We start from the raw sequence: 14,181 nt of genomic DNA, 5'->3' as shown, positions 1-14,181 counted from the left end.
CTTGCAGATGACATTCTGTACAAATATGAATTTTTAACATTTTTACATGTATTCAGATGTATTTATTTGTACATTGAGCTTTATTTTCAATATACAGACATACAGGGAATTTAAATGATGCTATGGGTGTATACAAATAACAAAAATGCTACAAGAGGAATGTAAATATTCGACAAATACAGTAAATTTTTTGTAAAAATTAGGAGAGAGAAAAAAGAACGATTGGTTTTGTGGTCCAGAATTTAACTAATTATATTTACATTTGCAAAGTTATACAGTCATGAACTATAAATCTTTAACATAAAACATGGTTCAAATACTTTAACAAGGCACGTCTTAAATCCTTTTGGGGAGACTGTCCTGGAGTTTTTAGAAGTAATGTAAAATGTAATACAAGGCTTCTTTCAGCACTTCCCAGAGTTTTTCAGATTTTGGATGTTTTATCTTTATCTTTTTTTCGTCCATGTGATCCCGTACTACAATAGTCATGTTTGATTATTTTTAATGTGATCTCATTGCATTAGCATTGTGCTTGGGGATTGTTATCATACTGAAAAATAGAACCTACTAATAAGCTGCTTTTCAGAAGGAATGGCATGATGATGGATAAAACCTCTCTGTGCCTTTCAGAAAATCCCATCATTATCGCCAACGCTCTGGCAGAAATGCAGCCTCAAACCAGGCCAGTGCCTCCACCATGTGAAGGTTGCAAGCACTCTTTGTTCCATCTCTCTGTATCTCTTAAACCCTTTCAAATATCTGAAATGTAATATTCATTCATTTTCCTTTAGCGTAGTCGCTTTATACATCAAAGGTCGCCACAGCGGAATGAACCGCCAATTTATCCATATGCTTTCTACAATGGATGCCCTTCCTGCAACCCAGTATGAAAAACATTTATCTCTGCCATGATGACGATAAATAATATTTTACTAGATATTTTTCAAGACACTTCTATACAGCTTAAAGTGACATTTAAAAGCTTAACTAGGTTAATCAGGTTAAAAAAGGCAGGTTAGGGTAATTAGGCAAGTCATTGTTTAACGATGGTTTGCTCTATTGACTATTGAAAAAACAAAACTATTAAAAATCTAAAACTGCTTTTATTCTAGCCTAAATAAAACAAATAAGACTTTCTCCCAACGAAAAAATATTAGACATACTGTGAACATTTCCTTGGTCTGTTAAACATCATTTGGGAAATATTTAAAAAAGAAACAAAAATTCAAACGGGGCTAATAATTCTGACTTCAACTGTATGCTACTTACAGTACTTACACAGGCCTGTAGTCAGCCCCGTAAAATGGGTGGTTCTTTTTTGCTGGACCTTTTTGCAGTTATTTGCCTAACATTCTATTAAATTATGAGGTTCAAATACTGCATTTCGGACAGTTATCATTACTACACATTTTGATGTAACAAAAATACTTGATAAATTAAAGTGCTTATCATACTATTGTACAATTATAGATGTGCATTTTAACCATAAGTTATTACAGTTTATAAGAAATGTAACGAGATTAGAGTTTTTGAACTATGAATAATATTTATTTTTTAAATGCTAATTTATTATCACCCATTATAAACAAACAAACAAACAAACAAACAAACAAACAAACAATTGGAAATCTGTTAAAACTTGTTTTAAATTAAAAATTATAGGTAAATAACACACTGTCCATTACATTTCTCAGCCATAATCCATTTAAATAATAATAGTTAAATTAGTGTTAAAGCCTGCAATATTTTTACTATTTATAGTGGCATATTGTTAAAAATGAGCTCTTTTAAGGGCCAAATTCTGGACTTTTTCAGCAGTCTTTCGAACCCCACTCCATACAGGCCTGTTATTATAAATCACAACATGAATTATGGCTACTGCATGTGTAATAATAGTCTATATTTAAAATAGCTAGAGTGATCACATGTAATTCATCCCATTCTCACAGTCCCTTCATATTTTATATGTGAATTTTACTCATCCTCTCTCATTCCCATTCTCATATGGGATCATTTATCTTTTCTGCCACTTCCTCTCTCTCTCTCTCTCTCTCTCTCTCTCTCTCTCTCTCTCTCTCTCTCTCTCTCACACACACACACACACACTCACTCACAGCCCATCCCATGCCCTCATTTAGTTCTGTGGGCTCCATGTAAATCTGTTAAGAGGGAGAGAGAGACTGTGATTTAATGTGACACAGAGGGCAAATCGAGGTGAGGAGGAGCTGTTCACAAAACCACTAACATCTCGTGACTTCTTAGTCTTTCTTACTGAGCAGCATAATCAGTGTGTGCGCTGCTTTCTCCGTTATTTCGTGCAGCGTGCGCTTGTGCGTGTGCTTATCAGCTTACTCTTCAACGCAGGTCGCTTATATATTCAAATCCACTTCATGGTATTGTAGCTCAGCAGGTTTCGTAAGTTAAATCCAGGCGGAGAAAGTGACGCCGGTTGCGGGACAGCTTCATCACGCGAGAGCACAGCAGCAGCCTCACTGCAGCGGGACAGGTGCATGAACGCGCAATACATCACACACACACACGCCGAAACTGAGCCCGGAGTGTGGACGTACATACAATGACAGACATGTGTGTTTTCTGGGAGCGTGTTTGAACGGAGGACACCGATATTTGGGTCTGGGATTTCTTCATGAGGTGAGGCTGCGTGTCTTTATTTTGTCATATGCTGTCACTGACGCGCGCTTTCCCCGCTTCAGCATGATTTCGCAAGTTCTCGGAGTGACTTATTACGGGGGTCTTCATGTGTCTTGTTCTGTAAGTCTGTGTTGGGGTGTGTGTGGGAGTGTTTGGCGGTGTGTTGAGTGTGTTCCCACTGCGGATGTTTAATGCTGGATTCAGTCCCGGGTGTTTTTCACTCCGCCGCTGGAGCGAGAGCTCTTATTAGCGTTAATTAATCTCCACATTATTCTCAAGGTCTCTGATCAAGGAGCGATTATCAGGGGGCTTTACTACAGATTGTGTTATTAAGTTCATACAACAGACTTGAATCTATCATTTAAATCAAATATTTTGACACTGGCCTATATGTATTATATGATAAGCATTCAAAACTAATTCTCACATTGGAGTTTTAGCCTGTCTGCTCTCCATGCTCATATTCAAATGTGAAATGTTAGCTAATGTAGTAACAAAGATTAAAACAGATCTTTAACTCTTCTTAGGGCAATATATTTCAAATAGTTCGTATACAATGTTCAGCATATATAAGTACACCCTTCACAAATCTATCTTTTAAATTCATATTTTTAATAGGAAGCAATACAATCTTATATTGTGCATATATTAGTTTAGTCAGTACTGAAGCCAAATCTGGAGCTTACCTAACAAAATAACCTAGTGACAAAAACTAGTACACACAGATTTGATTGCTTTAGAAAAATATTAACTACAAAGTTTAAAAGACGAAAAATCAAGAAAAGCAAAATAATGGGAAAATGTAGTTGAAATTTTATAGGTTGTCATTTTTTTTTCTATATTTTTGCTTGAATGTAATTGTATCATATTTTAATTTCTACATATGTTTGGTGACTAAAATGTTATTTTAATAAATATATCTGTTAAATGAATCTGTTTTGTTTAAATGCACCAAAATGTTGCCTATATTTACTGAGAAATGGATAAAATTATAAATTTCCAAAATGGGGTGTTTCAATTTTCAATTACGCTGAGCACTTTGTTACATTTTTATTTTTGTATACTATGTTTTTTTTTATCCGCATTACAAAAAATTTGACATTCTGTGTTTTTTAAATATTCGTTTTAGTGCATTTATTAGTTTGTCTCATTCATTTTTCGTTTGTCTGAAAAATCTATCCTAATGGTCAGTTTGGTGTTTCTTTATGATAACCCCCAGGTGAGTGTGTGTTCAGTGTACTGTTTCTATTTTCCTGGAAAATCACTGACAAAATGTTCGATAGACAACACAATGCCCCAGTCTCCCAGATGACTTTTATATGGTAGAAAATACACTATGCAGCATAAGCCAAATATCTTAAAGGCATGCTTCACCCCAAAAACTCTGTCATCATTTATTCACCCTCCACTGTAGACTGTTTTCTGCTGAAGACCCAACAGTTGATGTAACCACTGACCTCTAAATTTGGAAAAGTATTTGGAAGTCAGCAGTTACCATCAACTGTCTGGCCACCAACATTTGTGTGGGTGTGTGTTTAGCAGAATAAAAAAATAAAGGTTTGGAGGGTGAGTAAATGAAAAATTCACACTTTTTGAAAAGAAATCCCATTCACTTTAAAAAAAAAAACTAATTAGCGCAGTGTTTTTTTAAAGTGCGCTTACTTTACTCCTTTTTCAAGATGTAAGATAAGCCTATGGTGTCTCCAAAATGTGTCTGTAAAGTTTCAGTTCAACATACTCATAAGATAATTTATTAGAGCCTCCAGAATCTGCCCATTTTGCTGTCTAGAGTACATTGTTGGTATTTTTGTAGCCTGTGGCTTTAAATGCAAAAGAGCTGCTATCCCCACCCATGGCTCCAACATGCATATCTGCATCTTATGTGTTATGTCAGATAAACAGCAGTCAGTGACAGACACAGATGAAGCACATTGCTCTAAAACTCCAAGTAAGTTTATTTAATGTGTTTTTGGTGGTTTATTCAAGCCTTTCTGAAACGATGACTTACAAATGCCGTTTGCAGTACACACACAATTACATGCACGTTTACTGACACCATGCGTCCGTGGTGATTATAGCGGTTAAGAATTACATATCGATTTTACTGTCTTTATTACAAACATGCTGTTTTTTTTTTTTTTTTAACGTTTTAAACTTATAAAACTCTTTATTATATTTTAATCTTAGGTAATTTTTGAAAAAAGTTCTGTGGACAAGTTATCATAATAACCTTGTGCCTTTCAATCAATTCAGTGGGCGGTAACAATCACAATCCTACGTCACGTTGTGGTAGACCTCAAAATCACTGGGATTTGGGTCCTATTTTAACGTCAGCAAATTTTATAAAAATAGACTTATTGTTTTTATATTACTCCAATATGACAGTGGACACACTATACATACACACAATTCTGTCCAAACAGCTTACAACAGTAGATTTTCATCATAGGTGCTCTTTAACACTCTGCCTTAACATACTCAGTCCTTTTTTGAGGAAGAAAAGCAGTCACTGACTTTTACAAAAGGTATAAGTTTGACAATTCAGGGCAAAGAACAGTTTATGTGTATGCTGAATAAAGCCTTTTGTAGTGACTGAAAAATACGACACATTAAATAATTGTCATTACAAAACACTGGTAACACTTATACAATAATGTTCAACTGGTAACAGTTACTTTAATTCATAATTAAAACAGACAATAGATAATACAACACCTATCATGGACTAACAATGAACAACAATTTTGCTCATTTCTACAAAATATTTATATTTGACCACTGTCCTTCAAATCATTCATTCATTTTCTTGTCAGCTTAGTCCTTTTATTAATCTGGGGTCTCCACAGCGGAATGAACTGCCAACTTATCCAGCACATTTTTACGCAGCAGATGTCCTTCCAGCCACAACCCATCTCTGGGAAACATCCACAAACACTCATACACTGCAGACAATTTACCCAATTCACCAGCGATTATCAGGGGGCTATCGCTGGTTCAAGTCCCAGCTGAATCAGTTGGCATTTCTGTGTGGAGTTTGCTTGTTCTCTCTGTGTGTTGTGAGTTTCCTCCGGACTCCGATTTCCCTTCCTGTCCAAAGGCATGAGCTGTAGGTGAATTGAATAAGCTAAATTGGTGTGTATGGATGTTTCCCAGTATGGATGTTTCCCAGTACTGGGCTGCAGCTGGAAGGGCATCCGCTGTGTAAAACATATGCTGGACAAGTTGGCGGTTCATTCCGCTGTGGCGACTTCTTATGAATAAAGGGACTAAGCCGAAGGAAAATTAATGAATAGTCCTTTCCATGTGGTCAATATAAAGGGCTTGACAAACTTTTTTGCTCATCACTCACTGTGCCAAGTTATTTTCCAAAGTTACTAGTCGATCGGCATTTTCACTAGCCAACAATATTGTTGATGCAAATATTTTGATTTAGATTTATTTGATTTAGGTCATTAAAAAAACTTAAGTCGCTGCCAGTGGTTTAGTAGTGAGGGCATCGACACATGCACTCCAGTCCTCATGGCGACCCGAGTTCAATTCTGCCTCGTGGTCCTATGTCGATCCTTCCCCTCTCTCTGCTCCCCATGCTTTCCTGTCAATTCTTTCTACTTTCCTATCCAATAAAGGTGAAAAAGCCCCCCCAAAAAAACAAACAAAAAAAAACTGTGTGATATATATGGTGTACCAGCTATGAATCAAAGTGAATCAAAACCTTTAATCAATTTGACCTAAAACTAAAACAATACCTATTCTTGTCTTAGAACAACTTTGATAAACTTTTTTTTTGATCCACTTCAAATGTTGACCTCTAGCTTACGGGTATCTCTACAGTTCATAAACAGAGTAACTTCTAATGAATGCAATAAAAGTGGTGCAGGGGTGTATAAGATTACAAAAATACACTTTATTACTATTGTTTTAAACAATAACAACAGTAGTAAATACTGTAGTGCTGCACTAAAAAGAAAAAAACATTTAATTCACAAAACTGATTAATTCAAATTCACTTTTTATGTGTGTATGTTTGAGGAGAGAATGAGTGTAAAGGATAGGTAGTCATAACATTTTATATCATCAGATTCATTCCTTTACTGCTACTCACACCAAACACAGAATTAAGTATTCACTGAGTAAATTACACATAAAGTCAATGCAAATGCACAAATAGAGATATCAGTCATCACAGACTGGTTTCTTGAACATGACAATAAGTTCACTGTACTCCAATGGCCTCCACAATCACCAGATCTCAATCCAACAGAGCACTTTGGGATGTGGTGGAACGGGAGATTCGCCTCATGGATGTGCAGCCAACAAATCTGCAGCAACTGTGTGATGCTATCATGTCAATATCGACCAAAATCTCTGAGGAATATTTCCAGTACCTTGTTGTATATATGCCATAAAGGATTAAGGCAGTTCTGAAAGCTAAAAGAGGTCCAACTGGGTACTAGTAAGGTGTACCTAATAAAGTGACCCCATGAGTGTATATCAATATCAGGATTTGAGAATACATTTCATGATAGCAGATGTTTGTCATATTGCTATGTCCTAGAATAAGCACATTATTTCATTTTTTGCATAAATATATATCAATTTCACTGAGATTTTATTCACAAACATTTTTGAAAAATTAAAGTAGACACTTGCCTTTAAGTCTATATCGTTCAGTCATTTATATTAATTATTATTATTATTATTATTATTACAGCAAAGAAAAATCCTTTTGTTCTTGGTCTGACCTGATGTTTCATGCCATTAATAGAACAGAAGGCGTAGTTAAATTGGTGCTCCATTCAGAAGCGTTTGTGCTGACTAATGTGTCTGTGTGTGTTGCAGGTGTGCAGCCATGCTTCTTAAGGGACTGATCTTGTTGATGCTGTTGGTCCAGTTCTCGGCAGAAGAGGGGGGCAAACCAAAGAAGGGGAAAAAGGGCAAGCAAGTCATCTGTCCCTCGTAAGTCAGCACCGCACACTCGCATACACACATATATGTGCTGATCCCATAATCATTTAAGGTTGCCAAGGATGCAAGGATGTCAGTCATGAGGAATTACAGTGCTGTTAAGCAGAGTGAAAGTCCGGAGATAAATTCTGCCAGTCTGGATGCTTCAGTTAGCACTTTAGTCAGTCCAGGACCAGCTGTGTCCTTGTCAACAATCTCCATTACATACTAACAGATACAGCTATAAACTGGCCTCGGGCTATAGACAGCGATGGTATTCCATATCTGCGTGTGACTAAGCGTGAGTGAGTGTCTCTGCGTTTTACTGTATTTTTGATAGCAGACATTATTCTGGAGGAAATATGTGTCGAAAAGCGAACAGTTCTTAAATGTAAGAGGGCCTTTGACTCTTTGCCAGGGCAAGTTATGTCCTAGTATGACTTTGATAAGTGATGTACTGCCAGTATAGTGTGTGTGTGTGTGTGTGTGTGTGTTTCGACATTGCCAGTCAGTTATCGGCGGAGGACTTGGACAGAGTCCCAGCCAACTCGACCAGCAACATACTCAACCGCCTTCTGATGACCTATGATTCACGAATACGGCCGAATTTCAAAGGTACTTTCTTTCTATTGAAAACTTTTTATTTTATGTTTTTGTTGATAAATTAATTGTTTAAATTCTTCATGCTTTTTGTGGAAATTGGAATTTAACAGTTTTGTAGCAGATTTGATTAACATTCGTTTCTACATACACTGTAGTAAACAGTTCTTAAAGCGTATGTGCCATTGGCCTGTAAAAATATACCAGCCTTTAACGTGTGTGCACCATTTTATTTAAAAAAATAATTAAAATATTATTCATTCATTCATTTTCTTTCGGCCAAGTCCCTTATTTAGCAGCAGATACTCTTTCAGCCAGTACTGTGAAATAAAAAGAATAAATATTTCAGCTTTGTCCCTTATTTATCAAAGGTCATCACACCGGAATGAACCGCCAACTATTCTGGCATATGTTTTACGCAGCAGATGCCCTTACATATGGTACTAGAAAATATAAAGAATATATATGTCGGCTAAGTCCCTTAATTAGCAGCGATCGCCACAGCGGAATGAACCGCCGACCATTCTGGCTTATGTTTTATGCAGCAGATGCCCTTCCATATGGTACTGGGAAATATAAAGAATATATATTTCGGATAAGTCTCTTATTTAACAGGGGTCATGACAGCAGAATAAACCGATAACTATTCTGGCATATGTTTTACGCAGACAATGCCCTTTCATCCAGTACTGATAATTAAAAAGAATATATATTTCAGATAAGTCCCTAATTTAGCAGGGGTCACAACCGTGGAATGAACCGCCAACAATTCTAGCATATGTTTTATGTAGCAGATAACCTTTCATCCGGTACTGGCAAATAAAAAGAATATATATTTCAGATAAGTCTTTAATTTAGCAGGTGTCACCAAAGTGGAATGAACCGCCCTTATTTTTCAAAGTCCACCACACCGGAATGAACCGCCAACTATTCTGGCAAATGTTTTACGCAGCGGATTCCCTTCCATCTGGTACTTGGAAATAAAGAGAATATATTTATTTATAAATTGGGAGTAACAGTAGTATTGCTCTTGTTGCTGTTGTTGTTGTTGTTACTTTATTTATTAATTTCAATTACAAAAGATTAAGTACAAATATGAAAAAGAAAATATCACATTAATGTTGTTGAACATATTTATTAATTTTAACTCCAAATTAATCAAGTGATTATAAGAGTAATGGAAATAACTAAATTATTGTTATTATTTTATAATAAAACTACATTATGAAAGTAATAATTATAGCTGTTGGGTTTTTTCTCCATTGATTTTATGTGATAAACCATATAATTTTCAGTTTGGTAAAAATAATCACAGAGAAACTTGCTTCTTGAAATGCTTGTGTGTTTTTGGCAACACTTTTGTCATTAAAAATGTGTAAAAATGCTATTATGATGGTATCAAATTACTGTGCTTTACAACAGTGTTTCTCAACCACATTCCCAGAGTACCACAAGCTCTGCACATTTTCCATTGCTGCACCCTAATTCGCATACTTATACTATGCTCTAAAAGTATGTACTTTTTTGTGACGGAAAAATATATACTGTTGAGTGTGTAACAGAAGAGTGTGCAAGCTTTGGGACATACTACTTCCTCACTAACAGATCTTTGTGTTGCTTAGTTACGAACCCTGTCAGTCATCTACATATCATCCACATTTCTGTCATATTTAATTTCCTACCTTATTGGAGAAGCAGCAGCAGGTTAATCTCCCATTCGTGAGTCTTTTATGCAAGGGAAATCTTCTCAGGTCTTTAGATAATTATGCATTCAAACGTTAATGTCCAAACACGTCTTTAAATCAGTTCAGTATTGTTGTTGCAGATGAAATAACACAGAAAATGCGATTTAAATATTTTCCAGTTGTCTAGATATTAATTAACAGTCATGCAAACACCTTTAACATACCGAAGCCTCTTTACTTGAAGATTGGTCTCGCACATCTATCATGTTTAGTTTATTATCGTGTAGTTTATTTACACTTTTTACCCACGTTTGTAGTTCTGATTGAATTCATGTCCAACGCACAATGTACTGTGGGCAATATCAGCTGTTAGAGTATGGACGGTTCTACACTTATATTTTATATATTATACTTATATTTTTCTCTAAATAGTAAACCATCAAGGAACCTTTGGCATACTTACTTTAACATACTATGATTTGGGACATACTAATTCTATTTTCAAATTTTATTTAGGACGGGTAATATGCTAATTGGGATACAGCACGTCTCCTTAACCAAACACACCTGATTCAGATCATGAGCTCAATGGATGTGACAGACAAAGGATACATCCAAAACATGCAGTGCTGGTGGCCCTCCAGGAACACTTCACAAGAACACTTTCTTAATTTTGGTAGAATTAATTAATGCTGTTACCAAAGGTTATGTATTTACTGTAGTAAAAATCAGTTTGTATAAAGCACAGGTGCCCAAACTTTTTCGTATAAAGGGTCAAAAACCTAATATCATTATGAGCCACAGGTAAATATACTAAACTGTATTTCATAAAAGTTGTTTAAAAGTTGTTTAATTTCCTAATTTATTTAATAATATTTAGAAATTAAAAAGCATAACTAATCATATTAACTAATGCAGTTTTAAGATGACAACGTATTGCAATAAAAACAGTTCAATGCTAAATACAATAGTCAAGCAGAGTATGCCTTTGCCTTGATTTGCTCACCAAAGGCTCTGCATTGACCTCCATTCATCAGGTATGTATATTTAAACTAAAGCCGATTAGTTTACAATATTTAATTGAAATATTTCATTTAATTTAGCTTTTAACAATAAAACAAATAAACAAAAGATTACATTAGATTTAAAATGATATACTCTAAACCATCCCCATAATTCTTTCTCTTTTCTTAGATAGGATGATGGGCAAAATCAAAGGTTACCAAGGGCCAACTTCGGCCCGCAGGCCCTAGTTTGGGCATCTCTGGTATAAAGTATAAAGTAACCTACACTGTAAGAAAAAAAAATCATTAAAAAAAGGTCAAATGACTGGCAGCTATGGCTGTAAAAGTCTGTAAAATAATAGTGTTATACTGTTAACATTTTAATTAAAATATCTGTAGATTTATTATTTTTTGCACTTTATTTTTAACAAAGACATTTTACCATAATTTTATGGTTTTTGTTTGGCAGCCGTAGCTGCCAGTCATTTGACATTTTTTTTAGGATTTTTTATTTATTTTTTACAGAGCAAGTAATTACAATTTATTACTTTAATTTTACGCAATTTTAAATGTACTTCATAAAAAACAGGAAAAAAACACTGTGTAAATAATACAGCAATTTTATTGTATAAAACAGACAAATTGCTGTAATTTGTCATTACTTATATGATACATAAAATAACAGTCAAGCTGTTAATTTAAAGATATTGTTTGTAGTTTTTATGGATTTTTGAATATAATTTAAAATAACAGTATAAATAATACTGTAATTTCCCTGTATAAAAAACAAAAATGTCAGTAATTTGTCTTTAATGATAAAGTACCTAAAATGAAAGTCAAGCTGTGAATTTAGAGAGATTGTTTGTCATTTTACTGAGTTCTACATATGATTTTAAATGACAAAAAAATTACTGTAAAAAATGTAAGGATATTTTCTGTAAAATTATAGGTTTTTTTTACAGTGTAGGTGTGGAAAAAAAAGTTGTGACCTGATACCAAATGGATGTTAGCAGTTTAACCTTACTGTATTTTTTTCCAGAATAGTAAATTATTCCAATATAGCATTTTAGTTATTAACAGCACCTCTAGCAAGTTCACGAATCAGCTATAAACTGTAATACTTGCACTTTTTCTTCAAAAAAAGTCACAAATAACGTAATAGATGACCTCATTAGAATGGTAATTTAATCAGAGTGTCAGAGAATGGCAGAGTGTGTATTGTAGAGAGTAATTGGAAATTCTCCTCTGTCCTGTTGTGGAGCATCACAAGGCCCTGTGGTGTTATAATGTGTCATTCAGAGCCCAGTGGGATAAGAGTATGTCAGAACCAAACTCTATTCGCTCTATGAGCTTCTGCAGCTATCTCAACCTCTCGCATCCAGCGGAGCACAGCATATTCTCACATTTCAGACTGTTTGTTTTGAACATGGCTTTTATCTATGGTTATATTCCTTTGAAATAAGTGCTATCATGTGTTTGCAGGAATCCCGGTGGAGGATAAGGTGAACATCTTCATTAACAGCTTTGGATCGATTCAAGAGACTACAATGGTTAGAAATAAAAATTTTATATATATATAAATATATATATATATATATATATATATATATATATATATATATATATATATATATATATATATACGTTTATATAAAGAATATCACGTAGTGTGTGTGTGTGTGTTTTCTTGTATGTTGGATTTCAGTCATCTTTATTCTGTCCAATTGTCTTTGATTTTTATTCCATATTAATGCACACAGTTGTTGTATGCTTGTTGTATATTTTGTTTAGTTGATTAGTCTTTTAATGCGTTGTGTATTTTCATCTCCAGGATTATCGTGTGAATATCTTCCTGCGCCAGCGCTGGAATGACCCACGGCTGCGTTTGCCAACAGATTTTAAGTCAGATGCTTTGACTGTCGATCCAAAAATGTTCCAGTGCCTGTGGAAGCCTGATCTGTTTTTTGCCAATGAAAAAAATGCAAACTTTCATGACGTCACACAGGAAAACATACTGCTCTTCATCTTCCGCAATGGTGACGTCCTCATCAGCATGAGGTAAGCCTTGGTCAGACATTTCACTGGTCTGAAGGCCTGTTCGAACCATTATAACAGCTATTATATGTGCACAAACACAAAAAGAAAACCACACACTATTAATCTCTGCATATTTTTTTTAAGCTTGTTTGTTAATCTAGTAGTTTAATAAACCTGACTTGCTGCATTACGACTATCATTTTGCGTTTTTAGAATAAAAGCATCTGCTAAATGTATAAAATGTAACTGTAAGATGTTTTAAAACAGAGATAAATATATTAGCGCTCAAACCAATGCATGATAATGTTCAGTTGCTGTATAATGTTCTGCTGCAGTTTTCTCATCTGCATTGTTTAAAAGCTAAAATGGGTCTAATTGGCTTTTAAAGTTCAAGTATCATTCATCAACGGCAAAACAAGTTTCAAAAGTGATTCAAACAACATCATTCCTCTAAGCTGTTTTCATTATTCATCATGGTTATGGTGTAGAGTCTGTTTAGAATGGCATTTTGAAATATGTCTTTATTATTAGAATCATCATCCTTGTGAAATGGCCGTGTTTTGTGAAAAGCTCACAGTGTGAAATAAAAAGAGGAAAAAAGGCATTAGTTAAATATTAATATTAACTTTAATAATTATAATGGACCGAATGTCTTAAAACAGTGGTTCTCAAACTTTTTTTCATCAAGTACCACCTCAATTGTCTCTCCCAGTTCCCCTAAAATGAGCAGTATTGAAATACAGGAGCGTAGGCCCAGTAAAGTAGCTGCAACTCTGCACAGTTAAAAAAAACGTGGCAGATTACCTCAAAAATATAGGCTGTATGTCATATATGGCATTTTATATACATCATTTTAAATAAATTTTGAAATATATGTAGCATGTACATGACATATTTAATTCCTCCATGTACCACTAGAAAGAAGCCTGCGTACCACTAGTGGTACAAGTACCAAAGTTTAAGAACCACCGTCTTTATCGCAATGAAATATTCAAAATATTGTTGATATAATATATTTGACAAAATATATACGCTCACTGGCGTTTAGTAGGTACACCCTACTAGTACAGTGTTGGACCCACTTTTGCCTTGAGAACTGCCTTAATCATTCGTGGCATAGATTCACATATACATTATATATAAATCTATATAATACACACACATATATTATGTCAAAACAAACTTTTATTTTTTGGATGCGATTAATCTCCATTAATCTTTGCCCAGCACTACTTAAAACTTTTAGTTATTAAGCAACA

At 34.6% G+C, this 14,181-nt stretch overlaps 1 protein-coding gene across 12 annotated transcripts in view; it reads left to right on the top strand.

The window, feature by feature from the left end:
* Positions 1-14,181, top strand: part of glrba (glycine receptor, beta a) — a 68,632-nt gene that overhangs the window by 5,595 nt on the left and 48,856 nt on the right. For 4 of the 12 annotated variants that reach the window (XR_012404106.1, XR_012404100.1, XM_073949243.1 and 1 more), the window contains exons 1-5: positions 2,133-2,214; positions 7,492-7,608; positions 8,105-8,211; positions 12,368-12,435; positions 12,717-12,943. Coding sequence is in view for 6 of the 12 variants with exons in the window: in XM_073949243.1 (XP_073805344.1) it covers positions 7,502-7,608; positions 8,105-8,211; positions 12,368-12,435; positions 12,717-12,943 (509 nt within the window). In the remaining 6 variants the exon portion in view is untranslated. Of the gene's footprint in view, positions 1-2,132; positions 2,653-7,491; positions 7,609-8,104; positions 8,212-12,367; positions 12,436-12,716; positions 12,944-14,181 lie in introns of those variants that run through there. The other 8 variants (XR_012404083.1, XR_012404078.1, XM_068220872.2 and 5 more) reach the window with 3 other exon arrangements.

This window comes from Danio rerio, chromosome 1, assembly GCF_049306965.1.
Source record: "Danio rerio strain Tuebingen ecotype United States chromosome 1, GRCz12tu, whole genome shotgun sequence".
Taxonomy (NCBI): domain Eukaryota; kingdom Metazoa; phylum Chordata; class Actinopteri; order Cypriniformes; family Danionidae; genus Danio; species Danio rerio.
The sequence above is the reverse complement of the archived record's forward strand: the minus strand, read 5'-3'. Positions and strand labels throughout refer to the sequence as shown.